This window comes from Platichthys flesus, chromosome 19 (assembly GCF_949316205.1).
Source record: "Platichthys flesus chromosome 19, fPlaFle2.1, whole genome shotgun sequence".
Classification (NCBI taxonomy): Eukaryota; Metazoa; Chordata; class Actinopteri; order Pleuronectiformes; family Pleuronectidae; genus Platichthys; species Platichthys flesus.
The window spans coordinates 19,244,702-19,258,577 of NC_084963.1; the positions used below are offsets into that span (position 1 = coordinate 19,244,702).

Below are 13,876 nucleotides of genomic sequence, written 5' to 3' on the forward strand. Positions count from 1 at the left end.
AACCAAACTAGTCTTGATGATCCCCTGAAAAAACAAAAGCCAAAAACGTCAGGTCAGTTTGTTGTCCTCATCTCTCTCTGTCTGTCAAAGCTTTGACTATTCACAAATGAATCTCCCATACAAACACCCAACAATAATATCCAGTAGGACAATAATATTCAGCAATATTCAGGACAGGGGAGACTATTAGCAACATTTCAGACTTCTGTCCACTTTCAGTTCTACCTTCAAATAAAGTGCTTCAGATAATCTGGATAAATAGGTGTTTTGTTTGCAATGTGGCAGCACACTGTCAATCCTGCAAAGTAGAATTCGGCTGCAAAGGTTGAGTTATTGAATTAATGTGAACATATCACACTATATTATTGTTTTTGAAAAAAAACGTGTATCCATTTGTTACTGGAGCTAGAGTTAGATCAAGCTTATCACTAACCAGAAGGTCAGTGGTTTGAGTTCCTGCCCCTCCTCCCACATGAAATACATTCCATCAACTATTATCACCAATAGATATCCAAACACAAACAAGACTTGAATTATAGTGAAGTGTTATATGATGAAAGATTTCAGTAGTGCTTTCATCTGGAACAGAATGTAATTATTGAGGAGCGGCTGACCTTGTTCACAGAGCTCTCCTGCGTAGCTGGGCAGGCAGAGACAGGTGAAGGAGTTGACTCCATCCAGACAGGTGGCTCCGTTCAGACACGGGTTCGACTCACACTCGTCAACATCTGCAGACACAGAGCACAAGCCTGTTATTATTCCACGCCATCAATTTGTCACTATGGGGTCAGCACAGTTTGTAAAAAAAATACAAAGTTCTCTGTCGCTGTGCTCAATAGTGTAGTATTTGTGTACCTGTTTCACAGTGCTGCCCAGTGTATCCAGGTGCACACACGCAGATATGTTGTGCTCCCCTCTTGTAGCAGGAGCCTCCATTCTGACACACACCAGTTGAGCATGGCAGGAGATCTACACAAATAGCCCAATGCAAAGAAGACCCATGAATAACATGCTAATAAGTGCATCATGAGCAGTGATGAAACATCCTGTCAAAGCAATGGAACCTATGTGTTACCTGTGCAAGTTGTTACACAGAAAGCATTCACACAAGGTTATCGTGATCAAATTACTTCAACATACATCTATTAATTGATTCTACTTAGATCTAAGGTAAATTGCAGTGCAGGGCTCTGGGTATTTGCATGTCTACAAGGATTATTAATTGATGGAGTTGTTGACTCTATACCTGGGACAATTCAACTTCTCTTCAACCCATTTTCCAGTGGTTAAAAATCCTCTCTAACAGCCGTGGGAATGGATGCAATTCACTGGTTAAACAACTCTACAGTAGACACAGGTCTTAATCAGCCCTGGCTCTGATTGGCATGACTTGTGTAATAATGTGTGTCTTAGAACATGGCAGAAAATTCATATCTATTTTTCAAACAAACTATTTGAAAATTTTAGACACAGGTAGATTTGTAGGCTCTGGAAACTATGGATTTTTTCTCATTCTCAAACATCCTATAAATAGGACAACATTGAAGTAGCTCTCGAACAGTACCTCTGACATTCACAGTGCTGGCATCCACAGAGTAAGCTGAATCGGTGCCAGCCTGTGGTTGCTCTGTGGCCATGGTCTCTTCTGGTATCTGAGGCAGCGACTCCACCAGAGAAGGGACAATCTGGTCGTAATCCACCAAATCATCCTCTGGGAGGGGGGTGGCAGCTGGGTCGGGTAACAGTGCCCACTGGGGGACGGAGTGGGGGCTTTGGTCGAATGTGTACAATGTGGTGGACAGCATTGGCTGGCTTACATACTTATAGGAACTTGTGGTGGACTGTATAGCCTGGTCTCTGTAAGGGTTGATGGGTTGCGTGTCGTCGCCATCAGAGGTTGTGGGTGCAGGCTCAGCAGTAACAGCAGGATGTTTCTTATCGTCTGGGACATAGGAGCGATGTGTTAAGGGTTTTGATGTCATAGATCCAGAGGTTGTGTCCTTTATGTGTGTAGGGAGAGTGGTGTGCTCTAAAACAGCCGCCACAGCTGGTAAAACAGTAACAGCAACCTCTCTGGGAAGGTCAATCAGATTGTGCTGTTCCTCATAGACCTCCTTCTCTCCAGACAGCTGCTCTGCACCTGAGCCTGTTTCTATAACTGTGTCAACAGCCTGTAAAACTTCAGAGACTTCTGTTACTTCGGTGCCTGCTGCAGGTTGAGGCTGCTGGGTGTGAAGAGTCGAATAAATCGGTGAGTGTGTGCTGGTAAGTCCAGGTGTCTCCGGTGGGTCTTGTCCTGAAGCTTCATCTTCTCCGGAGGCAGATGCTTCAAATTCTTCAGTCTGAGTCTGTGTGGTGGTTTCTTGTGATTGTGTGTCTGGGATAAAAGTTGGTAACTCTGTCCCCCCAATTTCAGCCTCATCGGTCATCATGCCCAACTGGCTGTCTGCAGCTGGAGTGGGCAAAGCCTCATGTGCGGAGCCCTCCTGTGTAGCAGCGTCTGTTTCACAGTTTGGAGAACCCTGCGTGTCCTCACAGGCAGAGACAACATCAATGACAGGCTGGGAGACACCAGAGAGGACTGGTGTTGATAGTGTGGTGGATGCTAGGGATGAGACATGGTGCATGTCTGGGGTTGTGGTGGCCTGTTCTGGTTTTTGAGTACTGACTCTCTCAAAGTCTGTAACATAAGGGACCTTGTAAACGTCAGTGTCCGAGTCTGTTACCACATCTGGATACATATTTGCAGGATGTGTGACTGCGTCACTGGTTTCCTCTGACGGTGTTGCCTCTGTTTGGATTTCTAAGACACTGTAGTCAAACGGAGTCACGCTTTCCCCGTCCTCCTTCTCCTCCACTTCCATGTCTTCTACTCGAACAGGAGTAGCCGTCTCAAACTGATCCCCTCTAGCTTCCTCTGGCTGCTCTGGCTCAAATGTAACCTGGTCAGATCAGAGAGGCAGAAAGACAGGTCAATACAGGATAATCAGTCATGTCTCTTTAAAGGATCATTTCAATTCAATACAACTTGGGTCAGTGAGTAATTAATCACTATGACAAAGAATATCCAGTGACAACTCTGAAAACAAAGCCACTGGGGAAATGTGTCTTGATTAAATCAAAACTGAACTGTATGAGCATGGACATAAACATCCAAATATTTAACAAAAAATGTCGGCAATAACACAGAACTTTCTCTTCAGAGGTTGATTTAGCTGTTCTTCTTATTGCACTAAAAATCTCTTTATCATTTTGTTTGATTAAACTCATTTGAAATCCCAATAAAAACTACAAATGAAACAGCAAGAAAACACCAAGGACAAACTACAAGAACATATATTATAGCAATATCATTAATGATAGAAACAACGGACAAAACTACGAAAAATAAACTCAGGTTGTAAAGAACCAAGATGATCTTTAAAAACGTCCAACTACCTCGTGTTTTCCATTGAAAAAGCTGACAGTTGGAGGCAGGTTGATGGGTGAGGGCTCGAGAGAGTCTATGTCTCCACTGCCCTGGATTGCTTCCCTGGTCATATGTGAAAGGTCAGTGATCTGGGGGAACAGGGACTCTGAGCCGGAGATGCTATTCCCAGGCTGGTTTAAGAGTTCCAGGATGTGGTCAACTAGAGACAAACAAATTAAAAGTCAAAACAAATAAATAAGTGCTAAAGAAAATAAACAGTGATTGACTGGGATTAGTTTTCAACACTCAGGCTTTCCTCACCCTAATACTTGGCAAGATAATGTATAAAGTTCAATAAGCAGCCCTTAGAACAGCTTATCTTTTCTCAGTCCTATAAATCAGTGGTTGCACTAAAGGATCCAAAAGTAGCTAATTTCTAATGTTGATTAAAATGAGCCAAAGTGCATAGCTGGACGGTAAACGGTAAGGTCTGTGTTGCTTATGATTTAGGTCAGTTGGTGCCAGGGGCTGCTCTCAGACAATGAATGCTTGTCTCTCCTCAGTAAGACGTCATTGTAGACATGAAAACTGTGTTGTGGGAGCACACACCTGAGTTTAGTTACTGTGTCAGTTACTTTGGGAGGACGAACAGAGACATAACGCAGTCAGTGGGCTACAGCCTTTAAACTGAACCAATCTCACCAGTTGCAATTGCCTCAGTGTGTTGCCCAATGTCTAAAAAGTTTCCGTGGAACTCAAAACTTGATACCTCATGGAAGAGGAGAGACTTAACATCAAAACAATCAACGCTTCAGTTTTTCCAATTTCCTCAAGTTTGAGGAAACAGTGAGCCGGTGGGCCTCATGTGATTAAATAGGCCTTTTACGTTTCAATTACAAATACAACTAGTAGAGATGGAACCACTTGGGTGTGGATGGGAGGTCTTAGTTGATACAGGGGTGAATTAAACGATTTTAGGGCCCTAAACAAGCCCAGAATGACTAAGTTAAGGACCATTTATAGTTGTTTTTTATTTCCTTTTTTTTATAATATCTTTAACATTGAGCCTAACAAAATGTATGACTGAAATATTTGTGTCATTCAATCCTCCAATAATTGTATTACTCCATAAAATATTGTACAGTAAAATGTCAAACCTCATTATCATTCCGATTTAATCTGCAGGTTTGTTTTTGCTCATTCCAGCTTCTTAAATGTGAGAACTTTGACTTTTTTCTTTGTTATGTGAGATACATTTATCATCTTGGGTTTTGGACAATTGGTCAAATAAAATAAACTCTTGAAACAGATAACGTCCAACTGCAGAGGTCAAATTGCTATTTTATGTTATTTTCTGTAATTTTAGTCTAAGAGAATGATTAACCAACTGATCAGGAAAATACTTCTGAAAACACTTTTTGGGGGGCAGATCAGACAAGCAGACTCCATATTATTAATAATATTATCATTTAAGGATTCGAAAATGATTGGGATTTCCGTGGGGTGTTTGCCTATTGGACGCCTTCTTTCATTGGAGTAAGGTCAACTCAGTGTTTTGTTTCCAGCTCTTTTGACAGAAATTTAAACCTGAACTTTAACACACAGCTCTATAGACAAGCCTGCCAAAGTGAACAGAGGCCAATCACTCCATCGGACCACCAGAGAATCCTTGTGTGTGAGAAAAAGACAGAAAGGTGAAGCTAAAGACAGATTTGCTGTGATATATTTGACTGTTCATTGGGCTCCACTGCTTCCCCACGGGAGGCGCTGTGATGTGTTTACAGCATGTTAAGCAACAAAACTGGCCAAGTGGAGATGACTGACTTCATAACTTTCCACATCTGGCTCTGCAAACAATGTTAATGCGTGTGTGTGGGTGTGTGTGTGTGTGTGTGGGTGTGTGTGTGTGTGTGTGTGTGTGTGTGTGTGTGTGTGATGGTGAGTGTGCACAAATACAAAGGTAACAAACCCTTAGCTTTTTCCTATGAAGACAACAAACAACACTAAATCAGATTGAGCAGATTACTGTTTAGTCGCCGACAGCGCGCCGTAACAAACATGAGGTCATTCTGAAAGAAAAAGACCCAGCGGTTTCATATTTCACGTGGAACTTTTGGGTCCCAAAGCCCAAGACGGTTGAAAAAAGGTGCAGTGGGAAATGCACTGCAGGTCATATACGAACAAAAATAGGTTTAAATTGTGGAGACATGACATAAAACATCTTCAAAAATTTAGAAGTTACTGTATGTTCAAAACTTGTCTTCTAAAGGAAAGTACGGGTAGCTACTTTTTCAGCAGAGGGATACAGCTAGCATGGTTCAGTCAAGAGCTCAGAAATAGATGCCTACCAACATGTACTTTGGAGAACGTTAATTGTATATTTTATTGTTTTGTTCATAGATCTTTTATAAATATTGAGTAGCACTCCTAGTGAGGTAGATACTTAAGTTTTACGATATTAAAAAGTAACACTTTAGCTGCCTCAATTAAAGTGTGTGTGATAAGCTGCAAAACGAGGGAAGCTATAAAACAACCAAAAGACCTGCTTACCTGACTGATTCTGGCTGTGCACATTGACGATGATGAGATGGAATGGGGGTTTGGCTGATGACTCTCCACCTACAGCAGGAATGGACAGCGATTGGTCAAGGTCAAAAGTGTGCGTCACTCTAGTGGTGACGTCCTCTTTAAAAACCATGGCAGGATCTTCTCGCCCATCATCTCCACTACCAGCAGGGAGGCCCGGCAATGAGCTGACGACCTCTAGGGAGAGCACCTCTGGGACAACATTCTGTAGGGTGATCTCTGGAAGCTGTGATGGTCTCAATGTGGTTTCCACGCTCAGTTCCAGAACAGTGGTCGTTTCTAGAAGCTGACTCGGTATTGATATGGCTTCTGCCGACACCTGTGATGGGGTCTCCACTGCTCCTAACTCAGCCCTACTGGAGCCGTCGTCACCGCTGCTTCCCTGCCCGCTCTCACCTCGTCCCGACCCCGCCTGGCCCCCTATCTCCCCCCCTTGGGAGATGTCAAGTTGTTCAGTCTGGGAGAGGAGGGTGGGTAAGGGAGGGAGCTCCATGGTGACTCCAACGTGTCCTCTAACTGGTACCGACTCCACCTTGTTAATGTCGAAACTTTGAACATCATCGTAGTCTAAGATGGGACTGGGGTTCCCTGAAGCTGTGGTGTGGGGGGAGGCGTGGAGAGCCCCAAGTTGATCTGGGGAGGCTGTGTGTGGCCTCTCTGTTGGAGAATATGCAGCCGGCTCTGGTCTTCTTGTTTGAATTTCAGCCCTTTCAGGGTCTGAGAGTGGCCACAGTGTTGTAGTGTGGGGATCGTATTTTGGGTCTTGACGTTTGTACATAGCTGCAGTCGTCCCTGGGCTCATGGTAGTCGGCTCTGGTAGATAGGCTGTAAGAGAGGGAAGCAGAGACAAGTATTTCCATCTTACCTTTACAGCAGCATGGGTTTCACTTGATACATGTTACAGTCATTTCTGTTTAGTTTAGTTCGGTTAAGTTAAACTTAAAACTTAAACTTTTTTTGGATAGCATAATTAGAAAATCTACTTTTGCCATGTTTTAGGGGTCTAAAAAATCTATAAATCAAGATATGAATGATACATACAACAGACACCATGAAAAAACTCTGGATTATAGAAAGGAATAAAACGGCTGTGTTTACTGAATGTAATTGACACTGAAGTGGAGATTCTGGCATTTAAAAGAAAATGACCTTTAAAGATTTCTATTGTGATATAAAAAGTATCACAAAATACTTGTGAATTTGGAATGTTTATTTCCACTAGTCTTAAAGACATGTAATGGAGGTAAAATAGCCCAAAAAATGTAAATTGATCAGAACAATTGACTTATAATTTTAAGACTGTAATTTAACCCTCTGGAGTCCCCAACTGCTGATTCATACATCTGGCTGGTTCCAATTTATGAGAATTGTCTGCATACATTTTTTTTATGAATCTCAGAGTGATTGATATCTTGAAGTTCTCTCTGATATTTGTGACCGTCACATCATGTACTGTATATGCAAAAGGCTGAGTATCACATTTTTGATGTCTGACTGGGTATGAATGCCACACCAAAAAGGTTCTGCCAAAAACTATACTGACATATCGCGATAATAATAACCATGGAATAATCAACATGGTATTCTTTGGCAAATGCTCCACAGCAGTGTCGATTATTCCCTAATCTGTCAAGAATGGGCTACAGTCTGGCCCTTTAGAAAACAGCCCCCTTCAGCTATATCCAAGAAGAGATGTTTGCCCAGTGAATCAGTATTATCATGACTCATTCAAAAAAGAAACTGGCACTTTCTGGAAAATGCTAATCATGCTGCTGTAGGACTGTTGTTATCTTACAGCAGACTATAAAAGGAAATGTAGCAGCTTTGATTTTTCAAACATGACGAGAGAGCCAGTTGTGTCAGAAAAATAACAGTGACTGAAAGCCTAATTGTTTCAGGAAGTGTTGTCCAGAGAGCGACACACACTAATTCCCTCGCTAAAACTTAGATCCATCTTCTTTTTTCTACTCTAAACAAACACTCGTCACAACTCTGAACAGACCACAAGGCTTTTCTTGCAAAGACCTCTTCAAAATAGTCCGTTGCTTAGTGAAGATTTCTATCTCATTATGTGTAATACATACCATATGAGAAAAGACAGGAAACCCGGGTCCCAAACATACATACAATGTTGTGCTTTGTGTGTATCTAAGTGCTGAGTTCATGTAGTTAGTGTCTTGGGAGTAAGCAGCAGGCTTTGAACGTAACTGACATAATGCTCCAATAAACGAGATGTAATTGACTCTCCTTCATAAGGATGGATGGGGTGAGGGGTAGGTGGGGTTCCCTTCTTCCACACTTCCTCCAACTCCTTCTACCAGCACGAGGAAAGTTACTGAGTAGATTAACTTGTGTATTACGTGTGATTGTGACGTACTTTTGCCTGAGTATTTCCATTTTAATGCTTTTCAAATACTGCTACTTCACAGAATATAATTTTACATTCAAACATTTGATAACTGATATTTAAATGACATGTTTAATCTTAGATTAAACCTGCTTGCCAACATATTTGGTTTGTTAAAAAGCAATTGTCCTACATCCTTGATGCGTGAGTCATGTCATGTCATAATTTATTCACCAATCTTTTGTGTTATTTTGGAATTCTGAAATATGGTACAATATTGATAGCTAGACAACAGGTTCAAACGCAGTCATTGTCTAGTTGTTTCACTTTCCAGAGGTCTACGGGTTGTATGTTAACATCACGGAGCAAGTGCATTTGGTTTGTTTCCAAATCCACTTTGTGGCTGAAAGGGTTTTTACTCGGTATCTTTAGATCATGGGTGTATTTTGGTTGTAACGCAATAAAACAATTGGAGGGCCAACTTCGGTTCCCTCTGTTGCAGTTGCACCTTTGTTTCTATTGTAATGGTATAATGGAACTTAGCTGCCAGGGTCCGTTCCTTTGTTTTTAATTGAGATTAAAATTTTACTTATAAGTAAACAGTTTAACATTTTATGTTTTATTATGTTGCTTGAGTAAAGGATCTGAGTACTTCTTCCACTGCCGAACATACTAATGGTGTTTACTGCTGACTGGCCTGCAGACTCTGGGGATTCTCAGTATTCTGCTCTGGTCTTTCGCACCATGATCCTGGCTGCGTGTTCAGCCCTGCCCAGATATGATGTCATGTGTTGCGAGCTGCATTCATCTGGCTGGGCTGGGGTCTGTCCTCATACTGTCACTTCTCTGTACATTAACTCTCTCCTGCAGCTCTGCCACCTCACTTAATGCTTGGCAGAGAACATCACGCAGTCTTCAAGTCCAGAAAGTACCTTGACGCTGCCAGACAAGAGACTGCTTGTAATTATATCATCTGTAAAGCATCATACTCTGAGTGTATAATCAGTTTGTTTGCTGCATATCTACTTCACACTGCACATACTGAGCTGACCTCTCTTTTTAAGGTTTGTGTTTTTGAGTGCTTCTTAACGATGATTTTACTTATGGCAGAACTAGCTCTGCAATCCCCCACTTTTCCACCTTCTCCTCCTCCCTGTGTCTGTCTGTCTGTCAATCTGTATTTGTGTGTGTGTGTGTGTGTGTGTGTGTGTTTTGGGCAGGGTCCAGCTGTGAAGCATTAGGGATTTGTCCATTTTCCGCAGTATCTGTGTGAGAGTGCAGGGAGTTGTTTTTTTCCCCTCATAAAAAACCACCATAAACAGGGTAGTGGGAGGTTGATTCTTCTCTTGTTTGGGTTTTAATACCGTTTGTTGTCTCTCATCCCTCTGTGTTTCCTCGTCTGTATGCTCCACTGCTTTTAAGCGACTGCAGTTTGTAGTGTGCTCGTAGCCATAACACACCTCATCGTTTATGACGTCAGTTATTTTCTGACATCAGGGGTCATGTATGTGTCAGTGATTTTAACTTATGGATCAGTCTTTTAAAGTCTCCAGATGATTCACAGGACAAAAAATACATTCTCTTCGAGACTTTATGGGGGAGCCTGGAGAGATTTACTTAATCAGGACTTCTGAGCCAATAGAAAATCCCCCTGCTTACTAGCATCCATTGCCTTACCTTTTAGGGGACATAAGCCAAAATGGCTGAAAACCACTGCAGTACTTCAACTCCTCAGGAAATCTGGGATTTCTCATCATCAATTTTCTGTTGCACATTTTTATCTTAGAAATTATTTTGTCAGAAAAGATCTCCATTTTTACGATTCATGGTGTTGAGACTTTAAAAAATAGGTGAAAGCTGTGCATCCTCCTCTGCCTGCCTTCAAGGGAACTTTATTTTAGACGTTGTTGGACAAACTAGTTCATTCAAAGAATACGTTATTGCTTTATTAGGTTTAGCTTATTTACATAATTTATACAACTGTGATTGTTTATTATGTCATGTTAGAGGAACTGTGGCTTTCATCCTTACCCTTGAAGCAGAAAAGTCCATGCTTTTCTGAGGGATCTGGGTAGCCAGTTTGGTTTTCGTACTTGTACAGTGTGCGAACGCCCAGCTGGCCCCCTCCACACTGGGGTTTGGGAAGGGTGATGGGGTAGCGGGCGCTGCCGTCAGACAGCCAACCGTAGTCGCATCTGTTCAGCCCCGCCCTCCAGGCTGCAAATAACTGACCAGGCGACGCCAACACAGCATCGTGTTTCTCACACTCCTCTCTTGCCTGCTGCAAGGTGACTTTAACGCTAATAGATGGAGGGTAGAAGACCTCGCCTTCAGACAAAGCAGAAAGATAAAGTTAGTCAAAGGTTCGGTGGTGTAAAGCACTTTTACAATGTATGGAGGCTGTTTACTTTAAACTAAAGTATACCTTAGAATATTTTTAGCACATTAACAGATCAATCTTGACCTTGCAGAGAGAAGATCTTAAAGCAATCTCCAGTCATGGCCCCCTTATTCGCTGTTTGTGGAGCTTTTGACTATGTCACACATTTTCAAACTTGTCATTATTCAGGGCACATTTATAACTTGTTTACTCGAAAATGGACTTGGACAGATTCTGTTGCTACTGCTTCTACATATCATGAAATATGGTAAAATGTCCCACAATGAAACCAGAAGACCTTGAGTGGAGAAGTGGAGAAAAGAAAAAACATGGAGTGGAGCATCTAAGAAATATAAAGAAAGGTAAAAAATCATATATTAAAAAAGGCGCAGTTAAAAAACCAATGTGACCGTTGGAGGGAAGTGCTGCATCAAATGCAAACAAGAAGGAGAAATTGTAGACACAAAGAGTTATTATTACAATGAACAAAGGTGTCTCTGCACCTTAGAACCGCACGTGCCCATAACTCTTACTGTATATATTGTTGTTCTATTGTTGTTTTTATATTGTTGTTTGTACAGTGCACCAACCACACCAAAGCAATTTCCTGTATGTGCAAATATACATGGCAATAAAAAGAATTCTGATTCTGATTCTGATTAAGACCAAACGTTGCTGATCCATACATTTTTGCTAGCTATCTGCTCCCACTCTTTCATGAAATGTACTTATTTGAATGAATTTACCGTGAAATTTGTCTACAAAGCAGTACACATCATATTTCTCTGTGGGGGGTCGGATGCCGTATGTTCTCACTCCTGGCTTGTTCATCAGATCACCTGCACAGCCATGACGGGGCACGGTGATTGGATATCTATAAAAAAGCAGCGCACAGAATTTAAGAGCAAATCCCCATATCAAGTTATTTCTGTCAATGTATAAGTCCTAAAAAACCTTATGTTCTCTGAAAACGACTTCCAGCACAATGACAAATAATCATTTTAAAACACACCTGACTGACTGATCGGCGACCCAGCCTGCATCACACTGGTCCAAGCCGTCCTCAAAAGCAGCCTTCAGCTGTTCTGGTGTAGCGACGGAGGCATCAACAGCATGACACGCCTCCACAGCTCCAGGGAAATCTAGGGTGTAGCGGCTGATGTTGGCTCTGTAGTGGAACACGACACCTGGACACAGATGATAAACAATATTATAAACATATGCAGAGTTGTGCAGTGACCACGGCTGCAGTCGCAGAGCAACATGGTGTTTGTGTCCAATCTCTTTTTTGTTCATTTATTTAGATATTATTTGGTTATTTTTATGCTTGTACCAACACAAAGTAGAAATTTTATTTACTTCAATTAAAAATCCAATATGTGACAGAAAAAAAAAAAAAAAAATGAATTCATTGTCAAAATTTCCACTGATTGATTATCTTGATCGACTTATTAGCTAGTCAGGAAATGATTTATCAATAGCTTTAGATCTACTTCAGTATTGCTGGATAAGAAGAAGTGCAGTAGCCTTTTTCTGTAAGAGGGGTTTCCTTTCAAGACAGACCTTCAGTATAGAATATTTACTGTATATACTATATATAATATGTTGTACATGATGGTCAAAGTTGCATCGGACATCACTCTTCAGTGAATATTAAAGATGTTTGGGCTCCTGCCATCAGAGCTCATCCAGTGGAAACCCCAAAGCGTTCTGAGGAAGATTATCCATCTAATGAGCGAACCCTTGCTCTCAGACATTTACAAAGATTCCACATTAATACTGAACAGAGAGCTTTGTCCAGCAGCTGCTGACAAAGACGCCCCCTTTGAGCGATAAACAACTCTCCATTTAGCAGCTCAGTCATCTATTCACATCCTCCTGCAGCTCTGCCAGGATATCCTCACAGATTCCAGCAGAAAATAAAGGATCTAATGACACGGGACAACAGGGACATGTAGTCTGAAGATGACAGCCGAAATAGCTAACTGGTTTATGTTTCCCTGTTCTGTTGTGTAATGATTGGACTTTCTGTGGCTGGAAGTATCTAATTTCTGTCTGGATAAAATCTTTGGTGTAATACACTGGTTTTACACTAATATATATCAATAATTCCAAATAGAAAAACTTGATTTAATGTTATAAGAGCTGTAATTATTCTTTGTATGTAAACAGGAAACCTAAGGGTGACCTGGAAGCAGTGAGTTACACTGTGGCCTACCACTTCAGTTGGGTGATTTTTGAGACACTAAATATGCCTTTATATTTTAGAAAACAGTCACAATTAAAAATGACTGAACAAGCTCCTGTTTACATGGATGAACAGATAACTATCACTGTGTCACTGCAGAAAACTTGTTTTACCTGTATACCCCTGTCCCTTTCACTACACACAGTATAGTTGGGTGGGGTCTCACGGTATTAAATCAGTAGTTATCTGAACCATTAATAATGAAACGCTTTGTCTGTGCAGATTTCATGCAAATAGTAGGTGCACAAGCTTGAATTAATATTTAGAACAGAGCCTCCCCCTCTGAAAGCATCAGTGAACTCTCTACCAGCTTTTCACATCTGGATTCAGGCAATGAACCAGTTTGTAGACTCTTAACATGGACTGTTAATGTGACCAATAAAAGTGAACAATTGGCTGTGTGTATATGTATGTGTGTATGTGTGTTTGCATTTCTGTGTGTGTTTGTGTGTGTGCTTGACTCACCAGTGACATTAAGGCTTACAGTGTCCTGAGTGTCCTCCATCCCATGCATCACCTCACAGCGGTACAGTCCTGCGTCACTGGCCCTTAGCTTCCCTATGATCAGAGAGGCGTCCCCGACCGACAGCGGGTGACTGGGCACAGACACCCTGCTCTTGTATTCTGGCCCCACTTTGACCAACCCTGCCTGGGCCACCAGCACCACCCTCTCTCCCTCTCCTTCCAGCTTTGTCCACTTTATTCTCAGCTGCTCCTCAGTTTGAGGAGCATCAGCAGGGAGCAGAGGTCCAGGTGAAGAGGTGTGTGTGGTGGTGGAGGGAGTGTATGTCAAGCTGCTGGGAGAATCTGGCATCATGGAGAAGTGACATGGCAGCACCACTCGGCCTGACAGAGAGCCGGTTGCAGGTGAGTTCTTCTCCACTCTCGCTGAGTGTGGTGGGGCTG

General features: G+C 41.9%; 1 protein-coding gene across 1 annotated transcript in view; it reads right to left on the reverse strand.

Annotated features, from left to right (window-relative positions):
• The window catches only part of LOC133975288 (versican core protein-like), a 30,929-nt gene that overhangs the window by 13,617 nt on the left and 3,436 nt on the right, over positions 1 to 13,876 (reverse strand). Inside the window, exons 3-11 of the mRNA XM_062413206.1 lie at positions 13,436 to 13,873; positions 11,735 to 11,909; positions 11,469 to 11,596; positions 10,374 to 10,670; positions 5,960 to 6,820; positions 3,439 to 3,629; positions 1,565 to 2,942; positions 856 to 969; positions 615 to 728 (exon numbers count right to left, since the gene is read on the reverse strand). Coding sequence (XP_062269190.1) covers positions 615 to 728; positions 856 to 969; positions 1,565 to 2,942; positions 3,439 to 3,629; positions 5,960 to 6,820; positions 10,374 to 10,670; positions 11,469 to 11,596; positions 11,735 to 11,909; positions 13,436 to 13,873 — 3,696 coding nt within the window. The remainder of the gene's footprint in view (positions 1 to 614; positions 729 to 855; positions 970 to 1,564; positions 2,943 to 3,438; positions 3,630 to 5,959; positions 6,821 to 10,373; positions 10,671 to 11,468; positions 11,597 to 11,734; positions 11,910 to 13,435; positions 13,874 to 13,876) is intronic.